Source organism: Tyto alba, unplaced genomic scaffold, assembly GCF_018691265.1.
Source record: "Tyto alba isolate M040663 unplaced genomic scaffold, T.alba_DEE_v4.0 Super-Scaffold_38, whole genome shotgun sequence".
In the NCBI taxonomy this organism is placed as follows: Eukaryota; Metazoa; Chordata; class Aves; order Strigiformes; family Tytonidae; genus Tyto; species Tyto alba.
In genome coordinates this window covers 32984448-33008044 of record NW_024881313.1, presented here as the reverse complement: position 1 = coordinate 33008044, position 23597 = coordinate 32984448, and the positions used below count along the sequence as shown (strand labels likewise).

The window sequence follows — 23597 nt, the reverse complement described above, 5'->3', positions numbered from 1 at the left end:
TCTATATTTACCTTTTGCTCTATGACACATTAATCTAGATAACTGGAAAGTTATTTCAATGGTATGTGTGTCTGACTATGAGAATGATGTGAAAATGTTAAATGCTAGTGCAAGTCCCCTGACCTCTTTAAGGAGGAGATGAATTGCCCATTAGGCAGCTACTGAAGGAGCTCAGAAGTGTGACTCAGCTCAGGATGAAGACTCCTTGGTTGAGACATTTTAATGTAAGTATATGCCAGGTGCCCACTTCCCCTCTGGAGACAGCCAGTATGGTCACACGGTCAATGGACCTTGAGCATGATTCAGCCCACCTTGAAGAAGACACCCACCGCCTGATTGACCAACTTGTTCTTTATGCTCCATTGACCAGAACTCCTTTTGAGAAGTACCCCAATTTTAAATCAGTAGGACCAAGGAATCTAACTGCTTGCCTCATTCTTTAAAATAATTCTTCGAAGTACTCCAGGCACCTGGTTTGAAAATCATACAGGAGCTTTACCTTTTTCTTGGGCATTTAAGTGCATCTGGTCTTTCTGAAATAGGGGCAAATTTTACAGTAGGCTGGGAGCAGGAGATGAGGAGAGAAAAACATCAATATCAGAAGATACTCACCAGGGACATGAGGGAGTCTCCAAGGATGACAGGGTTGGCTTTTTTTCATCTGCCTAAACTACTGAAAGTTCTGAGATAGGGCATGTGACCCATGAATTTGAATTTTGTTGCTATAGTAGTTTGGTAACTCAGTGACATTTAATAGTCTGTGTATGGAAGGTCATAGTAAATGATGTCCCTTCTGAGACTAAGTTCATGAAAGAATTTTATTCAAGTGTGATATCATGGAGAGCCTCTCTCCAACATAGGCAATGATAAATATTGCTGTGACTGTGTAGCTGAAAAATAGGATAAATTACTCAAAGTATAATGAGAAATATACAATATTTACACAGGTTTTGCTAGAAAGTATCTGTCACTCCTTGTCAGATGATATGGCCAGTGTTTTCAAACCTTTTGCACAAATAAAAACAGGCACATGTTCACCAGAATTTCCTAGGGACCTTGGAAGTTTATACTGCTTTTATTTATATACTTGTTTGTGCAGTTCTGAGCATAAGAGCCAGACTGAACTTTATTCATACTTTTGCTTAAATATACAGATTATTTGAAACAGTAAACAATTTTGTAAACATTTTCATTTCAATTTTTGTGAAGAAGCTATTTTCCATAGTGTCAGTAATGGTCATACACAGACAATGAGTCAGCAAGGGAGAAATAAGACAATTTCTGAGCAGCTGCTGAAGATAAACTTTACTGGCATTTTAATTGGTTTATTTATTTAATTGTGAGTGTGGCCTGAACAAATTGAATTATAAAAGAGGGTACAATTCCAACTCCACCAAAAGCCATAGGCTTTGACATTGACATTGGCAGGACCAGGAGATTACTACAAAATTGTTTAGGGACATAAAACCTCCAGAACTGCCTGCATGGGCTGGCTGGCCTCCTCTTATAGCAGTTCCTTTGGGCTGCATTTTTCTTTTCAGTCCTCCTATTTCCCTAGTGTTTCAGATCACCTCAGTCTGGATCTAAAGACTTTTTCTCTGTCTAAAGGTTGAGATGTTGAAAACCTCACACCATTTTGCTTTTACGGCTGTCTTACCTTAATCCTGACAGCATGATAACCCAGTAATGATTCTTACATGTAGGTGATATGAAATGAGATTTTAAAAATAAAAACAGAGTTCAGAGAACCTTACGAATAAGACTGGCTTTTTCACCCTGTAAAGCCCTTTTGTCATGTAACAACCCATAACTGACCTAATGTTACTCTAAAGATAAAGGATGCAGCAGAAATAGGACACAGAGTCCCATAATTCAGATACTCAAATTCATCTGCCAGTGCTAACAAAGCAGGTTTTGGCTACAGTGTCTTTCATGCTTAAATGAAGAGTCCAGGAGGATCTGCTCCATGATCTTTCCAGACACAGAGGTGAGACTGACTCACCTGTAGTTTACTGGGTCTTCCTTTTTTCCTTTTTTAAAAGTGGTGGTTATGTCTCCACTTTTCCAGTCAGTGAGAACTTCACTGGACTGCCACTGATAATAGTCAACAAAAGGCTCAAACTGTTTGTATCACATGCAGAATATTTTAATTACATGCCCAGTGTAGCTCCCTACAGTATAAAATCCTGTTCCAAAGGCCTTTCAGCCTGACGTCCCCCCACATTTGCCATCCAGAATAAATCACCATCTCTGTGAAGATCTTAAACAAAGTTCTGGTTTTATTAATGCGCTGTCTTTCCAGCAACAGGAGCATACAGGATGTCTCATAACATCAGCCGAGTGCTAAAACCTCACATCTGTTGTCTGTGCCATGTACCTCCTTCCCCTATAACTCTGACTGAACCTCAAACTAATCTTCACAATGTCTGCTGTCACTGTCAAAGAAATAATCCTGGAATATATAATGAAGTAGGCATAGATATAGAAATGTAGAGTGAACTCATTGCTGTTTACCTCAGTAAAGGAAAACCTGTTGAGCAGAAGGTTTGCCCAAGTTCTCGCACTTGTTTTTCAATGAGGTTTCTCCTGCCATGAAAGATATTTGAAAATAATAAAGAGTTTTATGTTTCAGGTTCCAGAACAATGCCAGAAACAAACCATTATTCCACAGAGCTGCAACAAGCTGTAAATGGGCATATTTTAAAATATACTGAAAACCTAATCAGAGGAAAATAAAAGGAAAAACAAACAGTTTGATCACCTAATACAGTGTTGATAAATCTGATAAATAGTGGAAAAGAATTAATCAGTAAAGAACCGGGAGTAAAGGAGAATACTGTAAGAATAATGTGTTAGCTTATGAGAAACAAAAATATTTATTTCTTTGTTGTAGGTGCTGGCATTAACCATAAGTCTCCCTGTGCAATCAAGTTCTTGCTGGTTCAGTGTGTTATCTTGACACGTGCCAAGCAGAAAGCCAGAGTATTTGATTAACGCTGAACCAAAGGAGGACCCAGAAGAGTCTGAGCAACAGTTTCCCTGTTGACTGCCCTTGAAGAAGAAGGATCTGTGGAGCTAGGCCAGGGAAAGCAGGGCTCAGCCAGTCCCCAGAAAAGCCTGAGAGGTCCAGTAGAGGTTCATCTCTTGTTTTAGACCCAACTATTCAAGATTCAGAGTAGAGGAGCTTCATCTAGTCAGTTCCCTTGGCACAGTGCTACTGTGTCACACCATATGGACAATCCTTCTGCTTTCTCTTGTAATCTGCTGTTCAACCATCTCCTGCAGTGGAGACTTCCCATGTGCCTCAGGGTTCCTGTACAAAATGAAGACAAAGACCCTTCCAGGAAATGCTTGCTTGCCATATGTGGTGTTTGGTTTCCTTCTGCTGAGTCTCTTCTATCTCTGGTTGAAAGTTCTAGTAACCCAATAGAAGTCAATCAACATGTTCACCTGGGAGCTCTGTGTCAAAGACAGTTTTGCAAGATATTCTCCTCTTCATAAATAATTCAGTGAAATAAGCATTCGTAAGAGAGTAGTAAAAGGCAGCAGTTAGATGATGTTAGTTGTGTTTCCTCAAGGAGAGGAATGGATCAGTTCTTCCAGCAGAGTAGACAGGGTTTGTCATACTTGTGCCAGCAACATTCAAACCATTTCTGAAGGCTTTATTCCAACTGCCCTGAGCAGTCAGCTGTATATGTGTACTTTTTGCTTTGCAAATGGGAACTGACTTATAGCCAAGGAACTTTCTTTGCTGCCTGTCTCCCTGTCTTCCCACAGCTGAAAGGTGTCTGCTTTCCTGAGAGCAAGAAGCAATAATCTTCAAAACTTTCTTCAGTTTTCAGTGGGTTTTTTGTTTGCCTCAGGTTGATGTTGAAAAGTACTCTGTATTTTGCTGTGAATTAATTTCACAGGGCTTTGCAGTTCTGAGCAATTTTAAATACAGTAAATTAACAGTAATACAACTCTTAAATTTGCTGCTTACAGAATGAAGAACCGATTTTTTCCAAGGACGGTCGGAAGTTTTTCTTTGTCCGAGCCATTCCCCAGGGAGGACGTGGGAAGTTCTACCACATCGCTATGTCGTCATCACAGGTGACTCACTGCTGCTGCTTTGGGTCTCACCTGAGGCAGAAAGCAATAAAAAGTAGTACCTGTGCTCGTACCAGTGAGAATAGAAGGTGCAAATGCAGAATGTGGATCTTGTGCATAAAAGAAAAACTTCAGTGATGTTTTATTGAGTATAAGATAACATAAATTTCCAAATGAGAGAAGAAAACGGCCAACCAACTGCCTCTTTCCAGACAATTTCATTACTTTGTTTTGTTTTTTTAATGCCGCCTTAGTTGTATGTAAATAAGTAAATCCTTGCACTGCCATAAAGGATTAATCAGAAGCTTGTGGGTACGTTGGATTAGAGGAAGGGGCTTAAAGCTATTCTGTGCTGAATTCATCCCATTATCTTCAGTGGAGTTATGGTTAAGATGATTCTAACTGTCTATTATTTCTATGCCTGCAGATTCACAGAAATATCAGGGGGAGGGGTGAAAATTGAAGATGCATGGTTTATTTTTAATAGGCAATGGAGTCAAAAGAGCTCCATTTTTCAGAAAAAAAAGCTTTGCTCATATATTGTCTTTTAAGAATCAAGACATTTAATTCTCTTTTCTTTCTGGCAGCCCAACAGTAGCAGCGACAATTTACAGTCTATTACATCTGGTGATTGGGATGTGACAAAGATATTGGCATATGATGAAAAGAGGCATAAAATGTAAGTAAACTTTGGTCTGACAAATCAGTTTTCCTTTGTTTAGCCCTGGACTGTGGGGTTAGTTACAATGGTATGTATGCATCCGAGATGTATGAGCATAAGGAGATGGAGATAAGTCAGCAGGAGAAGCTGTCTCCATTTTGGCTTAACCTCTTACACCATTACATATATTTTGTTTTATTTTGATTTTCTCTGTATAGTTCAACCTCTTTCTGTGACTATTAAATACATTTGTGCAGAGGAATGATTTCTCCTGCTGCAACTTCTGATATTAACCACTGGAATAAAAGCCTATTTTCATTGACTACCTAGATAGTCAGGTTTAGAAAGAATCCTTTATTGACCTGCAAAAATATCAATGCATTAGAAAAAAAAGTATTTAATTAGAATACAAAAAAAAAAAAACCTTCTTCACACTTGCCCTTTATGCTTGTAAAACAACCTATGTAAATGTTTACTTTTTAAAATACATTTCAAGAAATTACACGAGAAAATGTTTGGAAGTCTTTCTGGAATCAAATACCATATAGATTCCTTTCCAGGCAAAGTTCCAGGTGGATACATGGCCCTCACCTATCAGTTTCTTAAGGTCATTGAACAGCTGAGCAAAAAGCCTCTGGAATATGGTAAACTTTGAATGATCATTAACAGCACGAGGCTCCTTCAGGGTTTTAAATGCCTTCAATTACCAATAACTTCAGTAAGTTATAAAGGTCTTTAGCACTTGGCAGAGTTAAGTAGCAAACTAGCACCGAGATCTTATTTGCCTTCTAGCTGGCCAGTCAAGCAAAAAATACCATGTACAATTTGTGCAATCAAAATGTACATCTAGGCAAGGGCAGCTTGTTGGAAACAGATTGGCAGGGCTGAATATCCTGCTTGACGTTGTTCACCCCATGGATGTTATGTTTGCTCTTGTGTTCTGTCATTATTCTCATGAAATGCATCTGGGGGATCAATCTGGACCCTGGACTTTGGACTGAGGTTGGCCTCCTCCAGCAACACCTCTCTGTTACCTTCAGAAGCCCTCACCGCACAACAGGGCTTTCGCTGTTCAGCCAGAAAAGGAGTTCACCAGTCTCAGCACAAAACAAGGGCAATGAAGTATTCTTCAGCTTCATTGTCTGTCATCGCTGGAAGTCCAATTCCCTTTTTCAAAGAGGATGTTTCAGTGGGTTTTGCAACAGACCTTGGTTAGCTGTCTCTCCGGGCAAAGAATAAAAAGTGGTCAGAGAAGTAAAAACTGGTTCTAGAGAAAAAAAAGGTGTTTAAAGGAAATTCTGAACTATAAATCCTGAGGTAAAAATGTGAAGGTCTTTCAATTAATCACTTGATCTTTTTTCTTTGCTGACATGAGCAGTCTAGGACCCAAACATTTCCATGCTTGTTTTAACTGCAGTGCAGCCTACAACATTCTTGCTTTAGCCTCTGCAGTGATCTGTCCCTCTGTAATTTTTTCTAATTCAGTTTAAATTTTCATTGCCTTTACAAGATCAGGAATATGATGATGTGAATGAAGATGTTCTATGAGATACTCATAAACACCCTTCTAATGATTCAATTGGCTTTTGATTTTTTTTTTCTCAGTTATTTCCACAGCACAGAAGATTTGCCAAGAAGGCGACATTTATACAGGTATGTGTTTTACTAACTTCACATACAGAATTTCCCATTTTTTCAGTCTTACACGAATTATTGCATAAGCAATTGCAATACAAACAGGTTCTTCTGTGTTTGTGTTTAATGGCAAATGTGTCACTGGAAGAGGCAGAACAGCATAAAAATAATGAACAAAATGTTTGACATTTGGAAATGTTTTACATTTACCAATTTTCCCACTTGCAAATTTTAAATTGGTCGCAAGATTTATAAACTGTCACAAAACTTTCAGCAGAACTGCTTAACACTTGAAATAATTCTGAGTTACATAAATTAATGGTATAAACTCTTTTTATACTTCTAGATAGCTATTTTCACGGAAATTTGATAGTACCTCATCTCTTCACAAAATTGAAAAGAAATAACAATATGTTATGTTTGCAAATGTTTTTCTGCAATTCCAGGTGACTTTACTATATCCTCTAACTGTATGATGAGTAAAAGGCTAGTTTATAGTAAGCGATTGGTAGTGTAGCTATTACAAAGTATTGTGGGAACAAATTGCAAAGGGGAGGAAACCCAAACTTTTAAACAATCATTTTAGAATCGTTATTCCATTTGTCCTGTTTTCTTCTCGATCACCTTGCTGTCATCTCAGCATCTGCAACAAAGGGCAGAGCCGGTGATAATATCAGTTGATAAGGGACAGTCAGTATGTTTTCCTTCTCTCGCATGATGTCGTACCTTTTTTCCCTCAGTGGGAAGGAAACTAGAGCAAACTAAATTACGTGTAATTCAGTAATTTTTTTCCTTTCACTGCATCCCACAGTTTTTTTGAGAGTAGCTCAGCTCAGTGTTTATTTTCTTGAAGAAAAAAAAAAAAAATCAAAATCACATTGACCATTCATTTCTATTGAAATGGGAAGAAAATCTCATTTTAAAAGCCGAGTCCAGGCACAGCTGCTCAAGAGCTGCTGGCATGAGTCAAAGTGCTTCCTACCCCTCACTCATCTTGGCATGCAGCTCACCCTGGTGCTTCATCAACCTCACTTCCCCACATAGGCAACAGGGAAAGAGATGCCCAAAATGTCAACGTCCTTGACCTTACTTTGATTGCACAGTGATTTTGGCCTCACATCAGGTATTTGATTTCCTGCACTGGGTAGTTTGACTGTCTCTCGACCCAGCCCAAGGGTGTCAGCTCAACAGCAACCTTGGCATATGTTCATTGACAGGGCTCCACTGGAGCTCTGACAGCTTATATCAGATGAAGATCTGTTTGTATTTTTTTTTTCCTTTTTGTGTCTGATTTAGCAGCTTTAAACACGATTTAAGAAAGAGACATGATCTGAGCCTGAACAAGAACCCAAGAACTAATCAGTTCAGTCAGTGGCCCTAAACAGGTTGCTCAGTCTCATCTCTTTCTACCTTTAAATGGTAGCAAAAAACACTCATCTGCTTTGCAGTAATACTGGAAAGATCTACTAGTTAATATTACCTATAAATAATAATAAATGCTATAGCAGTGCAAAATGTTATTCATTAATATTTGCTAATAATCTATAATCCGTTCTTCAACATATAGTAGATTCTTACAAAGCACTTCTGAGCATATGGACAGGCCATGTTACCTTCTTCAAAACCAGATCCCTAAATACAATCTTTCCTTTCTACCTGGATGTTATAAGACCAACTATTCAACCCCCCAAAAAAGGCTTTGGTCTCTGAGGCAGCTGCTAGGAAATCAGACCAGTGAGGCAACTAGTAAGAAACTTAAAGAAAACAATTCCAGCTCTTTATTCTGTAAGTAGGTGTAGAAATCCTGCTCCAATTTTTCATGCCTTCATTCACCAAATTAGGATTTCCTCTTGTGGAATTGCAACCACAATTTTCTTCTAAAAACTATACATTCCTTCATAACCACCTGACCTTGCAAAAAAAGACATCAGTATCCTGTTATATATTCTCCATTCAGGCAAAAAAAAAGCCATTACTGCTATTCAAACCCAACCAGATGGAAATGCTCTGTCTCTTAATAATGTTGGACACATTATATTTACGTTCTTGTTGTACATTACAGTAAAGTTCAAGTAATGTTGCTTCCAGATAACATTTGCTCAGTGACCTTCATGGACTTGTATTAACTTTTTCAGCGCAAGCACAAATGGAAACTTCAACAGACGGTGTCTGTCTTGTGATCTGATTGAAAACTGTACTTATTTCAGTGCATCCTTCAGTCACAATCTGGAATACTTCCTACTGACATGTGAAGGTATGTTGGGTTTTGTTATTGCACTTGTTGTGCCTAGGGATGGGAATTAGAGCCAGCACTGATATCTTTAGATATCCTGTGTACCTGTGGGCAGCTTTGAGAGACTGGCCATAGGTATCTGGGTCACTTTGCTTTTAAAGCTTTACTCTTTACATTTTTTTTTCTTCTGTATATTTTTATTTTTAACTAGAAAGCAGATGTGTGCAAGCTTTTTCTGTGCATATCTGACTATTGAAGATAGAGGTACATTCCTCTAGCCACTCCAAGCATCCCTAAGTTAAAGTAACAGCAAAACCTAGAAGCCATAAAACATCAGAAAGTTTGTGAGGGAGAAGCCAGCGAGGTGGGATTAACCGTGGGTGACTGGGACTGAGTTCCAAATGCATCAACTTGTAGCAGTACTGTGAACAAGGGAATTCAAAGTAAGTTACAAGGAAGAGACAGTTTGGGAAGAAAAGGCAGTTTGAAGAACGCTACCTAATGGACAATGTGAATGCAGAATATCTAGTGTTTCACTGCTTGATCATCATAAATTTACCTTAATTTGGAGTAATATAGAAGTCCAACAGAGATTTCACTGAAAATGCCTTAGAGTATCCAAAAGGGTGAGGATAGAAAACGTTTCAGGAGAAGAGTTGTAAAAGTCAGCTTTCTCCAGATCTGCTAAGAATAAATGCAGAACTCCATAACATTTAATCTTATGTAATTTAATTCTGCTTAATTATCCTAAATTGCACGCACAGTGCATGCACACCAATTGTCCGCTGCTATGATTGAAGCTGCTCTAATGGCTGCATGCCCTCTAAAACAAGTATTGCAAAGCAGCAAGCCAGCAAGAAATGCCTCATTTTCAACAGCTCAGGAGAAAACAAACGTGTATAACATAAAGAAAAGTGTATGCTGTCATAAGCAGCTACGTACTCTCCGGGCTGAATATCAGCAGTCTGTTTGGCACGTATTCATTGGTGCCAGTAACTGTGGTGAATGCCAAGGATAAAGAAGAAGTGTCTGAGATGGCAAACTGGGAAATAATGATAATCATAAAGATAAAGTGGTGAAGTAGAATGGTTAATATATTACCAAACAAAACATCTGGACATGGACATCTGTAAAAACATGTTCTGCCCCAAGGAGGAAACATGGACTGTATTCTGGGGACATTTATAGATATTCTAAAAAACACCTGGAAATACAGTACAGAGAAGTAGCATTAACAGCACAGTGGACTAATTAACTTAACGGACTACCTGTAAATCTCTGAATCTATAGTTACGGCAGACATAGGAGGAGAAGTGTCATTTCCCAATAAACATTCAATTCTGTAGTGTCATTATGTTTATGAAGTTTGTCCCTTTAAAAGAAAAACACTGTATGTTTTTCCTCGTTTGCATTTCACAAAAAGCTGTCAGTAGTTACTAGAGACAGTGTCCATTTCCTTTGCACTTCTTTTTTGTTGCTTTACCATAATTAAAAGTGTTTGGGAATAACAAGATTAAGGTTTCTAAAGGGTCTTATCAACAGTTATGAGGTGATATGTTTGGATTACATTATATTTCATTACCAAAAACCTGCAGTGATACCTGAAGACATTAATGAGTTCTATTAGTGTGTACATTAATCCAAGTACACAAGACAGTGATTTTGCACAACAAACTGTGGGCCAGATTCTCAGCTGCTGTAAAGAATACCTCCATTGTAAGGTCATTAGAGTTAGATTTGTTTATATCTGTGGAATATATCTTTGTTTGAATTTTCTTTATACAGGACTAAATTCTTAAACTGTAATCTCAGAGTAGCACAAATACAGCACAGCTTGAACTATGGGGCTAATGTCAATGTCCCCACGCAGACACCTCTGGAAAGTATGTATGCATCAGAAAATACAGAGATCTTGGTAGGATTTCTATTTTCAATGATTTTATAAAAATATCAGTCCATTACATTTGATGGAGTTATTCCCTATTTACATAACTGAAAGTGGGAAGTCTTTCAATTTACTTGCTTTCAAGCAGTTTACAGGAACAACATTCCTTTTTAGCACCTTTCATGTAGGATCCATCTAATGTCAGATATCTGCTATGAATACATTTACAGCAGAAACAACTCCTTTTGGTTCCTGTTATAGCTGATGTGGGTCAGGTCAGCAGAGACATCTGTTCTGGCAGAAATGCAGGCTTCTGCTTAAAAGCAATCATCCCATCAGACTATGGTCATACAACTAGGGGAGAGCTGTTGTGGTTTGTTGGAGAATCACTTGGATCTACTAATAGGACACTTCATTTTCCACAGCTTCTCAGGCTGCTTAGCTAGAGCTTGGTCTTGCCTTATTTTCTCAGGGTATTATTTTATTGCTCATAAGCAATCATACTCTAATATCCTTTTGATTAGCAGAAAATCCTATTTCATATCCACATATAACTCATAGATGGAAAATCTGCTTGTATGAGGATATATCAAGGAGCCCTGCTTACTCTGCAGTTAATCAAGGAGGTAAAGCAGCAGCAGGCCACTGGAGTGGACAAGTGTTAGTCTTACAATATCTGCTACCCAAGGGCTTCTGCCAGGAGTTCCCACCTCTGTTTTCCCCAGAAAATCACAATTGGAGTCAATGTTAATGACCAGACAGCAGCAGACAGTACCTATCGCCGTTTGGTGCTTTCTTCTCCATCTACAATTTATGAAAGCACCCAGAGCTCAGGTCTCGCTGTATATTCTGTGACTACCTACAAAAGGACATATGCATGGGCAAGTATTTGTGGTTTAAAAACAATTTCTGTACTGATACTTAGAGACTAACCTCCACCATACCTGTTTCACTCTATCCTTTTTATTAACTTGCTTTGTGATCTTCAGTTGCAAACATCTCTGAGTTTAGAGACACAGACATGACTGTGGCTCAGCTTAACTACCCTAAAATGGATGACAAGGTTTAGAAGATTTGGTTAAGCAACTGATGCATGCAAAGTACTCTGTAATACTTAAGTGAAAGGCAATGGAAAGCGAAAACATATCGTAAAAAAAAAAAAAAAAAAAAAAAAAAAAAAGAAAGAAAGAAAGAAAGGTCAGGCATTGCTCATTTGCTCCCAAAGGTTGAGAGTTGGAAGTTTTCTACTCACTGTTTTGGTACCTTAGAGACAGTATATAATTGTCTTAAAGGATTTTTTGCTGTTCTGCAGACTGTGCTTAACAGCAGTGCTACCTGGCACAGACTGAAATGAGAGAAGTATTCTGTAATAAAAGGTAACCTCTCTTTCAAGAGGACAATGTAATGCTTACTGTCAAGAGACAACATTTATTGCAATTGCTCAGTCCCAGAAGGCTAGTTACCTTATTTTTCATCTAATTTTATATGCTTATGATTGAATTACCGTAGCTGGATCTAAGGAAACATGATGCTTATGATGCTTTGCAGACTGCTGTTATGTTATCTATCTCCTCTAGCCACTGTCAAAAAAGCAGTATGTGCTGGAGCAAGGTCACTCCTACTGTCATCTTCATCATAAGATATGGGCTTACACTTCTGTCTCCCCTCATAAACCAGAACAGGCACTACCAGTGATTCCCTCTAAGATAAATGGAAGTAAGATCTGGATGGAAGGGGTTTGCTACTTTTTAGATAAATTTAATTGAGGATAGAGTTTTCTCATCTGGATAAAATTCAATTGCATAGAGAAAATGGTAAAATATTACAAGTTTTGTCTGCAGAAAGCAATTTATTCCTGTTTCTCTAGTGGGGCTTAGACAAGTATGGTGCAAGGCTGAATGACATTGATCTAGTAAAACACTGAAGTACATTTTCAGGTGATAGCTCCTTCTTCTCTGAAGCCTTATCAACAGCTACCACTGTAGTCAGCTGTGTAGTGCTTTAGTATTTCCATTTTAAATAGATGCACCTTGTCTTCAATGACTCCTTCCCTTTCTCCCCAGTTTAACCTGCCAGCACTCTTAAAACTTGTGTTCTAGTGAGGTTGTTGATGGGGGAAGAAAGGACGTGCAACCATTTCTGCTACAGGCTAACTTGTGCTTTGGTACTCTGAGTAGCAGGGTTGGTTATAGTGTCACAACTCTCCTAAAAAATCTGTGAAGTCTCTGAGACTTCTGCTTGAACAAACAGAACTGGCAAAGATATTCTGGATCCTGGGATTCAAGTCCCTGCTCTTGCAGACAGCGGCAACGTCACATCCTTTATATTAGATGGTCAGTCTCCATCAACTGACCTCAGCCATAAACTGATCCTGGATGGCTCAATGCACCTTGGGAGATGTGAGGTTCCCCACAAAGGGTTAATGCCTTTTGGCTCTAAGACAAGAGGAATTGTGAGGAAGACCTCTATCACATGCATACATTACTGCAATTAATGTAATTTAATACAAGATGAAAATGATAGGGGGGGTGTTGTTCATAGAATGCCTACCAGCCTGCTAATTAAAGTTCTCCATAATCATGCATTATCAGGAAAGGATTAATCATTTTTAGGGATGACACAAAGAAAATTGGTAGTTACACAGAGGGGAGAGGACTGTAATGAAGGCTAAGAGAAAGCTATTGTCTCATGCTTGGCATGGTTGCTGGTGATAGAGAAGTGCCATTGCCACTGCACTGTGTATTATGTTTTCATTCATTGACCAATTTGGGAAAAATCAGCTTTCACTTTGAGAAGAGACAACAGTGTAACAGAACAGGGAACACTATCTTCTTCTATAGGTCTCAAATCCTTCCTCCTTTTCAAGAAACAGTAGGATTGTTTTGATTCAAGATGCCATAAAATCACTGTAGTTTATCCTAGCTCTTTGAAGATTATCTCTGCTGGAACCTGTGTTTGTAGCTTACTGGTAGTCTTTACTGTCAGTATTGTGGAGGTCAAATGACTTTAAAGTTGTCTTTCTCTTTGGAGAAAGGAAAATAGACTCTTCTAACAAAAATGTTGAAGTATTATCACCTGATTTGAATGTCCTCTCTGGCACTGTGTTTATCAGTAGCTTAGCCTTGTTGTGGTTTAGGCCTGATTGACAGCCAACCACAATGCAGCACCTCTCTCTCCCTTCCCCTCCGGCAATGAGAAGGGACAGAGAGCCAGGCTTGGCGTTCAAGATAGGACTGGGATGGGGGAAAATCCCCCTTTTATGATCACGAGCAAAAGGCAGACTCGTTAGGGGAAGAAAAAAAAGACATACATTTATTACAGACACTAACAACACATAACAGAGTAGGACAGTGAGAAGCATTGCCACATCTTGAGAAAAACCTTCCCCCCACCCCCCTCCCTTCTTCCTGGGCTCAGCTCTGCTCCCGATATCTCTACCTCCTCCCCCAGTGGCGCAGGGGCAGGGAATGGGGGGTGCAGTCAGTGCTGCCACTTCCTTCATCTTCGGTGAGGGGAGTGTCCAAAACTTGTTCCCCCCTGCTCCATCGTGGTCCCCCTCTCACAGGAGACAGTCCTCCACAAACTTTCTCTGACTTGAATTCCTCCCACGGGCCGCAGCGTTCCCCACACTGCTCCGTCATGGGTCACTAACTCCCTCCGACTGGATTCCCTCCCACGGCTGCAGCCCTTCCCGAGCTGCTCCGGCGTGGGACTCCCCCGCATGCTGCAATCCTCCCAGCGCTGAATTACAGCAGCGGGGCTGCCTTTTCCCATGAGACCCCGGCCTTCTTCGGGCACAGAACCTTGATTATCCGAGCAGGAGCAACAGGCCATAAATCAATGTCTGCTCCACTGTAGATCTTCATGGGTGGCAGGGGGGGGGCGCCCTGCCATCTCACCACAGGATACAGGGGGGTCTCTGCTCCGGCACACCTCCCCCCTCCTTTCTTCCTCCGTTCCTCCACTGACCTTGGTGTTCATGCAGCTGCAGCAACTCCTCCTCACAAGTCCCACTGCCCGTCACCACGTCCCCTCTTAAATACGTTATCGCAGAGGCGCAGCCGATTGGCTCAATTTCCCAAACAGAAGTGGAGCTGACGTGGAGCTGGGGGAGCTTCGAGAAGCTTCTCACAGGGGGCCACCCCGATAGCCCCCTCCCCTGCCACCAAAAAACTCCACCACTCACTCAACCCAGGACAGCCTAGATGCTGTAGATCATTAATCACAGGTAACAAGAATGAAGTCATTTCTGCCTTTATTAGCAGGCAATTTTGTATATGTAGAGCAAAAATGATATGTTTTAACTTAGCTGTGCTTGATAAAATACCTAAAGAACCAACAGGAAAGGGATTTATCTGGGTATATGTCTGCTTTTCCCCCGGTATGTCCTCTGAGCCAGCAGCCACGATGACAACATCCCTGTAACTACACTCCTGGACCTACAGTACTGAAAGATGTCTATAGGCCTGGGAAATCTTTATAAATAGGATTTATAGTTCTTGGGTCCTGCCAGATAAAATCCTGGTTCAGTCCCATAAACAGAAAACAAGTGGTGCAAAATCACAGAGTAGGAAAACTTTGGAATTTCGGGATCTCCTTTGAGAATGATTCATACTAATGAAGAAGAAACACAACCAAATTAGAGATAATCTGACTCAAGTTACTCATGCCATTGTACATATAATTAATTCTATCTATGTATTTATGAGTTTTAAAGACAAGTGCTGCAAGTATACTCTTTATAGAGGCAGCAGATATCTATAAACATCTCAGCTCGTTAGACTGTTTCTTGAGAATTTAGTTATCTTCTTTTCTCCCTCTTGGTGGAATATGGAAACACCATCTGGACATGGGAACACTTAAGAGCATTACTTCCTGCTTCCACTTATTAAGTTTATTCTGAGCATTAAAAAGTCCTTTTATAATTCTACATTTCTTTTATTTTTGAGATTTTTATTGGAGTCAGTAAAGACTTTCACTACCAAGTTTCCTCAAATCATATGGCTCTGCTTTGTGGCAGGTTGTCTTGACCTCATTTTTAATCACATTTTAACACTGTAGAGTCCAGGGTACGATTTAGCAAGGCCCAGTATGGAGAGGTCTAAAACCACATTTTGGAATCATTTTACAGTTATAAATTTTTCCCCTCTGATGTGGTCGCAACACAGGATCCTGCCCACACAGATGATACATGTCTGAAATGTATGCTTTCACTTCTGGAGGATACCATATATACAGAAATTCTTAGTATAGGTGAGTCTAAGTTACAAAAGACATTAAGTTAAATCATTAATTTATAGTGAAGGCTGCTTTAAGAGAATACAGCAGCTCAGAATTTATGTTTATTGGGACCAGGATTCAAAATGGGGCTCATGTCCTTGATCAATCTTTCTAAACCCAGTTAGCACCTCTCCTTTCTTCTAATAACATGGCAAGGGCTTTTTACTAAAAGCCGCTATCCAGCCCTCCTGTGCAAAAGTACTTTTAAGAAGGGCTGCGGGTGGTCAGAAAAGTGGGAAAACAGGGTCATTAATGCTGCCTTATGTGTTCCATAGCCTGGTGCTGTACGGTGTGAGACAAGCAGCCAACAGCCGGGTGGGTGGGAACATCCTTTGGAACTCCAACATCCAGCACCATTACCATTGGCATAGTTCAGCTCAAGGATTTAAAACCCTTTTTTTTTTTTTTTTTTTTTTTTTTTATGTAAGTAAATGTAAAATTCTGGGCACTGTTTCTATTATTGTGACTATACTGAGATGCCATTACTGCATAAAGACTTTGTCTTTTTTGAGGAGATAGATATTTTGGAAAATGTCCTAGTATTTTATTTCTCATGGGATTCTGATATGGATAGGCTTGAATGCCTTTCAAAGAAACGCTGAATTAAAACCAATGAAGTGCTTGGATCTGTTGATGAATTTCACTGTACAAAGTAACATTTTAATTTGCCCATCTTCTCATGGATTCAATCTGTTTCATCTGCACTTTCTATAATTCTGAGTTTGGGGAATTTTTTTCACTGAAAATCCCATAAAATACTAGATGTATGAGTTTTAATCAACAAATATCTTCACAAAAATGTACTAGCTCTAGCATATCACTCATGAGAAATTTTTGTCTGTAATATTCACCACAAAAAAAACAGGGATTTTCACTGCTAGGGGTATACTTTCTGAATAGAAGTGTCTGAATCCTTTCTGCCTCAGTAAAGAAGGTCATGACATTCGTCTTTCATAGATAGATTTGTGAATCAAATCATATTTTGCTTCAGTTTCTCCATTAATACGAGGGGGCCATGGGATCATCACAGGGATAGTCTTGGCAGTAGTGTGTACATCTATGTCTCTTTGAACGGGAAGAGCTTAATATTACTTAATATCTCAGGATAATTCTATATTGAGATTTATCAGGATACAGGGAAGAGGGAGTAGAAGTTTTATTGATGGTAAAATAAATACTGCACTAGGTGTTTAAGATGAGTTATGGAAATATGTGTAAAGCCCTTTGCAACCTTCGCCCAGATGATCATTTCATGCTTTTACAAAGTAGGGAGCAGAGGTACAGCAAGAATTAGCGGTTCGCCTATGGCCACATCTTGAGTCAAGTATCATGACCTTCATTTCCTTCCTCATATTGCAAGACAGCACTCCAAGGAAAACCACCACTGTCTACTGGAACAGACCAGAAATGTGTCTAGCTCTGTAGCCTGCCTCTATCAGTGGATAGTGCGTAATTATCCTCTTCAGGATTTTTGCAATAATGTACCCATCAGGGACATGTCTGCCCAGCTCCTGCAATAAGAGGTTGGCTCATGCCTCCAGGCAGGAAAATAATGAACCTCTTTCTACATCTTTCTCCATTCCTTCATTTAATCAGACCTTTTAACCTGTGCCATTTGGGCCAGACCTACCATCCCTGGAAAGCTGTGGAAAATCTGGAAACAAGGATTTTTAGCCTAACTATGGACAAGCAGATGCCAGGAGCCATAAAGCAATGGGAGATGTCTACCATTCATAAAGCACAAGTTCATAAAGCAACGTTTTGTCCACAAAACCTAACTACATTGTTCATGTATTGCCCTACATATCACATAGAAATCTTGCATATCACAGTCTCATCAATAGTGTTCCCAGAACCAGATTGTTCTTAATAGTTGTTATGCTCACGTAAACATCAGTGCAAACAATAATGAAAGTACACAGCTCTTCCTTGGATATATTTTGCTATTTATGGACTATAAAACAACTCAATATTTAGGCAAATATACCTGCAAAATGTAGGTGCGTTGCTTTATTTTTTCCCTTTCTCTAACAAAATAATCATGTTATTTCTATAGTACTGTTTCATTCTCTAAATCCTGAGTTGAATGTGGACACCTATGATACATATACTTACAAACAGGTGGTTTTTATATTAGTTGTTTTAATTTGTTGGCCTGTATGTAGACATGGACAGTTTAAAGACACATTTGGTAACAGTGGTCCAAGAAGTCCTAACTAGATGCAAAATGCTAGTTAGGACACATGGGTTTGATTTTCTCTGTCACAGTCTCCTTTAGACAACTCAAGCAGGTCTTGTAATTCCAGCTTCCTAGAGGTGTTGTGAAAATAAAATCCATTACTGCCTGCAATGCTCAGATGTGCAGTGACAATAAGGGGCATAGAGGCTCCTGGATGGATAAATTACCAAAGTGGTTTTGAAAGATTCAGTGAATCTTCAATCTATTCACTGCAGAGAAACCTTCCTAGCAGAGACCGTTCTATTAGTATGCAGGAGAGCATTCCCACAACAAAACCAGCATGTAAAATGATTAAATCATACTGGAGTGAAGAGTTAACAAGGCATGGCTGCACACGTTTGCTGTTAGCTCACAGCACTGCACGATGTTTCGTCTCAATAGCAATTCAATAACTAGTCTGTAATTACATTGCAGGCCTTAATAAGTGTGGGGCCAGTTCTCCCAGGTGCTGAATGCTCTTAACTCCACCAGCCGCAGCGGGAGCTGGAGGTACCCGGAGCAGCAGAGGAGCTTCTTGGCATGTCGGGACGGGACTCCAGCAAGACCAGCCTCCCGTGCCACCGTAGCGTTGCTCCGTGCCTTTAGAGATAGGCAACAATCTCTTGAACGAGGGACTGAGTTTTGAGTTATAGCAGCAGTAAAGCAGTTATGAAAAATATAATAACCCATTTTGGCTTAAAGCATGTCATTATGTATTATATGTTTTTACAGCACTGTGAGTATGTCAGGAACCGGGAGAGCCAGTGCAGCTGTGAGGGGAAATTTCATCCTGCGTTTTTTTTGTTTTGGAGGGTCCTTAGATGTGTACGTGTGTGCAATTTGCTACTTGTGGGTGATACAGAAGTATTGATCTTCTGAGAAGGATTTGAACAGTGTAAAAAAAGTGTTTGCTTGTCAAAGACTGCAGGGACAGTGTTTCATTAAGAGTGTTTTCTGTCGATAACACCCAGGTTAAAATGGTAGAAACTCTTTCTCATGCTTTTGGGAGATGAAGGAGCTGAAGTTGCTATTTAACCTCTCCTGGTAACCACTCCACGTGGCTTGGGGCATCTCTGGCAGATGACTGGGGAAAGCTTGCTGCTGTGGGTATAAATATCTCACTCCAGGGCCTGAAACTAACATTAAATGCACAGAGGGGAAATACCTACATTTAATCTCTACTTAAACTTAGTTATATAGAAAGCCTGCTGCCTGGAAATATTTCTGAAGCATGTGTGTTTAGTGTCATCTAATAATATCGTAAAACTACCCATCATGGTAATGGCAAAGCATCTTAGAGGGTCTCTGAAGCACTTCTTACTGAAATTCAAATGAATGCTCTCTAAGTGCAGCTGGTCCTGCTAAGAGGGCCAAAGCTTGACAATTCAGGTGACCTTTGGCGAGGATCATAATAAATGACTTCGTTGAGGTAGTCTAAAGAAGCTTAATTAGATGCTGAAATAACTACTAGCACAGTAAAGGAGTTTTATTAACTGAGTCAAGAGCCTACAAACAGAGAAGCGCAGTAGGAGCACCCTGCTTTAAATAAATGTGAAAGGTTCCTGCCCAGATTTTACTACTGGGATACACACCAGCTGCCACCACATTTCAGTATAGTCATGTCAATAGCTCTGAAGACCCAGCCAAGGATAGGAGCCAACTTTAGATACTTTCCTTACTGCAGGCACCATAAGCAATAGCTCCAAGGTGGTGAGCGGGAGGAGGGGGCTCAGGGAAGGTGGTTCCTACCTGTGGTCCCGACTGGCTGTGCCTCTCTGTGCCCCACCTCGCCTTGCTGTGAAACGCAACAACCACCTATAAAGCACCTTATAGTATTTTTCATCAATACATCTTGGAGGACCACAGCGCTGTATGTCCGTGAGGACTGGAAGACATATTAGGTCACTGGGTGACTGTTATCTGTTGTGACCAGAAAGGTTTCCTATACATGGATGATTACAACAACACTTGAGTTTTGTATACCCAGTAGCAAGAGGCTGTAATTAGCGCTTCCAGGCAAACTGTGACCTTTTGGAACTTTTCCTGAGGCTTATGAAGCTTAAATTAGTTTCTGCTGTTTGAAAGCATTCACAGACTTAATCTCTGGGTCCTATTTATATTATAATTACTATATAATTCACATTTGCATTCACTTGACTCCCTTTCTTACTCAACAGCCGAGGTTGGCTCTTGCATCTGAACTTCTTTGTGTGTAGTTCATGGGTCAGAAATCCCATGAGTGAAGGCAGGATGGGGTGGGGAGAGCTCATTCTCACTCCCTCACGTGCTCGTACAGCTTCAAAATAGCAGACTGATATGAAAAATCCTTTTTGCACAAACAGAAGATACCACAAGAGCTTTTTCTCCAGGAAAAGAGAGGATGCTATTAGTGATTTGGAATTTGAAAGAGATCTTCTTTTCTGTCAGCTGTTAACAACATTGTTAGTAAAGTAGGCTGAGATTAATTAAAATGGTGGCTTTTGTGGGTGTTCCAGTTACCTTTTGTCTTCCTTTAAGAAGACAATTAATTTGTGTTATAAAATATTTCACTGTATTGTTATCCATCTTTCATGCAGTGTAAAGTACCCATAAATACTCAGTGACATAGAACAAGTGGAAAAAATATACATTAATATTTAATAATAAAATTAATAGAAAACACCTGTAATTCTCAGTGCATGGGGTAAAAAAAAGATTGTGGAATGAAAGTAAAAGTCCTGTCCCCTTTAAAATTACCTCACTCTGCATAGCACTATGTGTTCCTTGCTTTTACATGCTTTGATCCTGTTTTCTTTCAGACTCTTGCTTGTAAATATGAGCTGTCTGGCATTGCCCAGAGGACGGTGATCTATCATCTGCTTGCAGCCAGGGTTCTTGTCATTCGGTCATTCTGCACATATAAAATTTTATCTGAATTCCACTCATAGGAGATAAATGACCATGACAACAGGCTTCCTCCAATGCTTCAAATAATGAAGCTTCACAAATCAGGCAGTGGCCTCCTGCATGTTGAGACTTGGGTGCATGTGCGTTATTTCCAGCTATATGAGCGACCTTGGTTGAACTCATTATGCTGCAGTGGATAGTACAGATGTTACCATCCCACAAGATTTAAAGCTTCCTCTAAGGAAAACTGCTTCTTTCACCTTGTTTGCCAGCTGGACCAGCTGTAAGGTTTATTGCTGGCTTTTGTTTTCTGTTTGCATGATATTTGTTTAGTCCTTTATTAATTCAGTCAGTACATTAAGGATATATTAAAACCTGAGAACTCATGAGAGGAAAACAGCTTAATAACTAGACAATGTGAAGCAATGTTATTTACATGGCAGTTTTTTGTTAAAGTTAGTACTCAGCATCAGTTAGTTAACTATCTAGGATACCATTACTTTCTTGCAAGTGAATTTTACTTATGGAAAATAATATATTAAGATTATCTAAATCAATTTATACTAGGCTTTTAATGGAATAAACACAAAATATACAGTGGAGTTTTATTCTGTCAGTGTTAATGAGTTGTAAATGGCACTGAGAAGAGAATATTTTCTTTCATGCTATGTTTACAAGGAAATACCATTTTCCCTTGAATATACCAACAGTAGGTTTATTAGAGGAGCTGGGAGGAGTAACAGGGACTGCAACACTCCGCCTCCCCTTCCACAGCTCTACCAGGACATGGCTACACAGTCTCTCCATCATGACAGCACTGCCATTTGTGATACTTTTTAATCATGGAATCACAAAATCCTAGAAGAATTCAGGTTGGAAGGAACTTTAGGGGGTCTCTAGTACGACCTCCTGATCCAAACAGTGTCAGAGAAGAGATCAGACCAGGTTGTTCAGGGTTGTGTCTAGATTTGTCTTCAGAGCCTCCAAGAATGGAGAGTGCACAACCTCCCTGGGCATCCTGAGTTATCCAGAGACATTCCAAGGCAGGCAAAGAATACAGAAAATGTCAGGCATGTTCCTCCACATACGGTATTTCTCTTAGGTTTAGCATATACTTACCCAGCAAGAAACTTACATTTTAAAAATAGAGATAAATGTTAAACTTTTGCTTTCATCTCTTTTCAAAGTTTGCTGAAAGCCTGGATTAAAATTGAATTGAAAGAGTTTAAATTAATGAAGGATTCAATTAGAAATAGCAGAAAATAGAACAGAAATTGAAAAAAGAGAGAGTTGGGTATGGGGATTTCTCTGTTCAGATTCATTCTTCCAACCATAGATGTGAACCAGCGTACTAGAACAAAATACCTTAGCCTTTTGGGAAGTCAGTGATCTCCATCCAGTGAGCTGGAGTGGTTCCCTCCTACCTCTGGTGTTTACGTCTCTGGGTATACAGTCATGGTGCTCTGTCAGGTTCAGGAGCTCTGCAAGCTACTTCTCCTAACATACCTCCTTTTCACAGATGATCTTATCACTGTAATGGATGAATCTACCTGCAACTTTTCTTGGAGACTGTAGGTTTTACACGTTCCTCTTTGGAACCATCCATGTATATTATTGCATTACAGCTTTTGAAAACCTTAGCCAAAACCTCATGAAAGGAAGGAAATGCTTTCACTCAGCCCACTCAATGTGATACCTCATTGGAGATATTAATTAAGAGGGAGAGGATGGGGATTAGTGAAGGAATTGTAAGGGAAGGTTAAGTACCAGCTAAATGAAAGAAGGCAGTAAATTATAATGAAGCGAAATACAAGGCTAATTGGAGATCAGCAGCAGGGTTCATTGGGAGCTGGTCTTGGGAACGACCTTACTTGGACTGTTCCCTGGCAGCCTGGGAACCCAAAGCTGGATGCAGCAAATGGAGTTTGTTAAGGCCACAAAGCTGATAAGTATCATCAGAAGGCAGAGATAAATACCAGAGAAGCTGGCTGTCTTACAGGGCTGGAGTGGGAGAAATTGATAACATAAAGAGCAAAATTAAGCACATGGTGACTGAAGGCAAGAATTTGTGTTGTATGCTTGAAGCTCAAAAATTACAAATGCCTCAGAAGATCATGTTGGTGCCTGGGCATGCAATGCTGATCACTGAGTGGCTGTCAACTGCCTACCAGTTGTGGTCATGGAAAAGGCAAACGCTCTTTTAGGGTGGATCAGGCAATTTTCCACAGAACTGGGCAAGTAGCAGTTTCACTGTATAACGACCACATAAGACGTCCTCTGCAGCAGGGGTAGAATCCTGGTCATTTCTGTTCAGGAAGGAGGAATTGAATGTAAAGCACTCTTGCATTAAAGAATAAGAGGAAAAGAAACTATCTTACAAAAGGGAGCTAAAATGATCTAGTTTATCCTACTGAATGAGAGCTTTGGTGACACATGACTGCTCTAACTATAATGGGAATGGGAATACTCATGATTAGTAGAAAACAGCTTGTTGGAACAAACCCAAAAAGGTGTAAATTGGAGTGACAGCCAGTGTAGCTTCAAGTTAGAAGGCAGCTCCTGCCAGAAGAGCGAGACATCAGTAGGAATTACATCAGCGAAAACAGAGTTATATTTAGAGGGTATTTGTCAATATATTTATAATACACAATTACCCGAATAAGCAAGGGAGATTCTTCCTAGACCCAGAGGTCACATGTCCTGTGTTTCA

The 23597-nt window shown here is 39.8% G+C and overlaps 1 protein-coding gene across 4 annotated transcripts in view; it reads left to right on the top strand.

Moving 5' to 3' along the window:
• Positions 1–23597, top strand: part of DPP6 (dipeptidyl peptidase like 6) — a 559441-nt gene that overhangs the window by 511954 nt on the left and 23890 nt on the right. For all 4 annotated transcript variants that reach the window (XM_033009667.2, XM_042801789.1, XM_033009666.2 and 1 more), the window contains exons 13-16: positions 3985–4092; positions 4677–4768; positions 6356–6403; positions 8521–8639. In XM_033009667.2, the coding sequence (XP_032865558.1) occupies positions 3985–4092; positions 4677–4768; positions 6356–6403; positions 8521–8639 (367 nt within the window). The remainder of the gene's footprint in view (positions 1–3984; positions 4093–4676; positions 4769–6355; positions 6404–8520; positions 8640–23597) is intronic.